General features: G+C 38.8%; 1 protein-coding gene across 3 annotated transcripts in view; it reads left to right on the forward strand.

Annotated features, from left to right (window-relative positions):
* Nucleotides 1-825: 825 nt before the first annotated feature.
* prr14 (proline rich 14) overlaps nt 826-3545 on the forward strand; it is a 12978-nt gene continuing 10258 nt past the window's right edge. Inside the window, exons 1-3 of one of the 3 annotated variants that reach the window (XM_032537863.1) lie at nt 826-946; nt 2971-3004; nt 3099-3277. In XM_032537863.1, the coding sequence (XP_032393754.1) occupies nt 3135-3277 (143 nt within the window). In that variant the 5' untranslated portion in view covers nt 826-946; nt 2971-3004; nt 3099-3134. The remainder of the gene's footprint in view (nt 947-2970; nt 3005-3098; nt 3278-3545) is intronic. The other 2 variants (XM_032537865.1, XM_032537864.1) reach the window with 2 other exon arrangements.

Consider the following 3545-nt stretch of genomic DNA (forward strand, 5'->3'; position numbering starts at 1 on the left):
TTGTCTCAGTGCATGCATTGTTTTAGTTTGGTGCAATGCTGGCAGCGCCGCCGCTAGTTAGCTTAGCATAGAGAATGGAATTCTATGTTGCAAATAGCAATGCAAATTAAGACCAGATGATATCCTAGGCAGATATTGACTTGGGACAGTGCTTAGGCTGTGCTTCCACCCAATATAGTCCCAAATATTACCCTTTGTACTGTAAAATGTTATCTACTTGGTAGGTAACATCATTTTTTAAAATATTAAGCCAAATTGTTTATATTCTTTCAAATCTAAGTATGCACAATCAGTTTTTATTGTCGGAAGTGACAAGACAAGTGAATTTTGGCAGAACAATGTAGTGGATAAAAAGAAAAATTATCTGCATTAAAGTCACCTTCAAGCAAAAAATGCCCAGTGATGGTTCGAGGTTGTCAGATTTGAGAATGTGCTACCTCTCTTTGTATTTATAGTAAATTGAATATTCTTGTATTCCAGACTGTTAATGACAGCCTTGTGATCTAGCATATTTTCTTAACCAACTTTATTTTTGCACAGTCAGACCAAACCATAGAAAATATATAGGCAGTTCAATGTGAAAAATCTTTACGTTTTCACTGGCGATAATTTAATTGTGTCTGAGGTGCGCTTAATTAATGTTAAATTAACTATGAGTCATCGCTTCCGCTTAATAAAATACTGTGTCTAAAGATACTAGGTTACCCGAGGACATAATAATAAGACATTTGTCTTCGCTCTCCAATTGGCCGCCCTCCACCTACGACGTTTCAAAGTTTTCGCTAATTGGTCAGATTTCAACAAGGCTTTCCGGGCGGAAAAGAACTCGTGCTATGATTGGATGATCTGTCTGTCTGGTTGTGAAAAGGATACATTTGCGAGAGTAGCTGTAGGGCGCCGTCCTGCATGTCGGAATACTAATTTGCGGTACAGCTAAACGATTCTGGTAAGTGTGTTTACTGTGCTGTAGCATTAATAACTATGCAAATAAACTAGAAGATCTGAATTTGTCTAGTTAGCCCACAGAAAGCACTTGAGCGTTAGGAGAAATGACAGCTCTCGGCTACGGCTATTCCCCGGTGCTGAAACTGTATATTACACACTATGTGAATATCGGCGTCAGCCAAACAGCCATGCAGTGTTGATGAAGCATAAAGCTCTGCTCAGATGTGGCTGAAGTGTTTAATTCTCACTATTTTTTTACTATAGTTTACATTTTGATACATAACATACGATAACGTTGACCAATGTTAACTTACGTTAGCTCCCATGTACAAGTTTGAATACGAGAGTTTCCATTCCAGCATTTAGACCTCGCTCAGTTTTTAATCGAACCGTAGCTTCCATTTGATTAAAAACATTCCCTGAAATGCATTTCTGTTTAATTAGCTATCTAGTTCATTTGCATTAGCTTGGTTAGCAAGGTTAGTAATCTAGATGTATCCATCCTTTTGCTAACGAACTGTAAGTGCAAGTGGACTCCCGTTAGTAAGACGTGCCGACGACAAAGACCGACAAAGAAAGGGAGCTCAAATTCAAAACGACTGTTTTTGTGATTTTTCCACAAACCAAATTGTTGTTGTGGTATTGAATATAAAGGACATTACTAGATTTACATTACCGTTTCAATCCTAAATTCTGATTAAAACCAACATTTGCATAATAGTCAATAACCTCCACCATATTGGTACCATACATTTTATTAATTCCTTGTCATGCTAAAGATTACATAGTGGTTGAGAAAAACATTTAACAAGGTATGTCAACGTTTATTGACTCCCTAAAACACAGTTCTCTCAAACAGTTTGACTGTGCCTGTGTGATAATCTAATATAGGTCAAGATCTCACAAATACCTCTGCTATACTACTCTTGTTCACTTACTAACTATATCGTTAAATCTTAACGTAGTCTAGTCCGTCTTTTTCTTCATTATGTTGCATAACATTATATCACTGTAGCTCTGTGTTGTTTTTTTTTAGAGTCACTATTTTGATTATCAAACTAAGGCTGTACCGAACCGTATCACCGCGGTGACGTGACATGAAATATAATATTCATCGTTTAGTTATCGTAATTGACTGTCTTCTATCACATGTTCAAGGGATTCTGGAGAAAAAAAAGTTGCTCTTCATTTCAGCATTTCAGTCCATAAACATATGTGTGTGTGTGTGTGTGTGTGTGTGTGTGTGGGTGTGGGTGTGGGTCGTTATTAATTGTTTCAAGGCTATAGTACCTGCGGTTAACCGCCATACCGCAGTGATACATCGCTGCTTAATAGACTTATGATCAGTCTAATTCCAGTTTTTTACCAGGGAGGATTTGATGGGTTTCTTTGTTTTATGTCTTAATAAACTGAATGTATTTGTCATGTTGACTGTTACTTGGACAAAACAAGACATTTGAAGAAGTCATCTTGGGCTTTAGAAAAGTGTGGTAGCCATTTTTAGACTGGGTAAACCCTGCCCACTCTGCTGGCGATTTGCTTTTGTCCCGCAGCTCGGTCTGGAAACCTGCACATTTAATTCTCCTGCTTAAATTCACAATTTGGCTGGAACCAATCAGATACTGGCTTATCTACCTGGTGCGGCATTGGCGGGTTTAACACGATGACGATAGATGAGCAACCAAGCAATTTCTTGTTTCCTTTCAACATAGCGGCCACCGAATGCCACCGAAGCGCAGCAAACCAGTTAATGCCGCTGTTCCTGCTACGTCACCCGGATCATAGCTCTGATTGGTTGAAGGACTTTCCAATTTCGAGTCATTTGAACAATGACCGTTGGTCACACTTCTTGTGCAGAGAAAATACAGAGCAGACTCCCCAGACCATTGCTAAATCTCAAATTTATTGAACTTGGTTTGATGATAGCCAGACTAGGCCATTTTCACTATTTAATAATGTTTTTTATACTGAGAAAAATCAATCAAATAGGAAAATATTATAAGATCTTACTGTTCTTGATTTCAGAACAAACTATCATCCCATCCAAGAGATCAAAGAAGTAAGTGAAGCTTCCTTTTAAGACCCATTTTGAAGTGCTTTCATACTGACATGATACCCCGCATGTTTCTTTGTTTTTCGGTTGTTATTTACAGAGAAGGACAGACAAGGAGAGAACGAGAAAGCAAGGGATGTTGACTTATCCCTCTGACTCGCTCCCTCAGATAGTTTGTCCAATGGATGAAGATGCTATTCCCGCAAACAGTTTCTGTAGTGCACCTCCCCACCGTGAACCTCCACCACCTTTCCTCCCCCTTTCCTCCGTCACTCCCAGGTATAGTTGTCCCGGCACCTTTTTGCTTTCTTTTGCTATAAGTGTATTTCCCCTCCTTGCTTTTTGACACTTTGGACTTAATGGACTGATTGATTTAGGACTTGCAAACACTAGGATTACATGCTAGGGTAGTATCAGTATCTGATGTTTCGATCATTTTCATCAGTGCTGATATTAGGCAAATTCATTTTCTCCATTGGAATATTTCTGGTATAAAACTGTTATGCATTGTCCAGATTAAGATGTGGTCTCAGCATCTGACATCCCC

This window comes from Etheostoma spectabile, chromosome 15 (assembly GCF_008692095.1).
Source record: "Etheostoma spectabile isolate EspeVRDwgs_2016 chromosome 15, UIUC_Espe_1.0, whole genome shotgun sequence".
Lineage (NCBI taxonomy): Eukaryota > Metazoa > Chordata > Actinopteri > Perciformes > Percidae > Etheostoma > Etheostoma spectabile.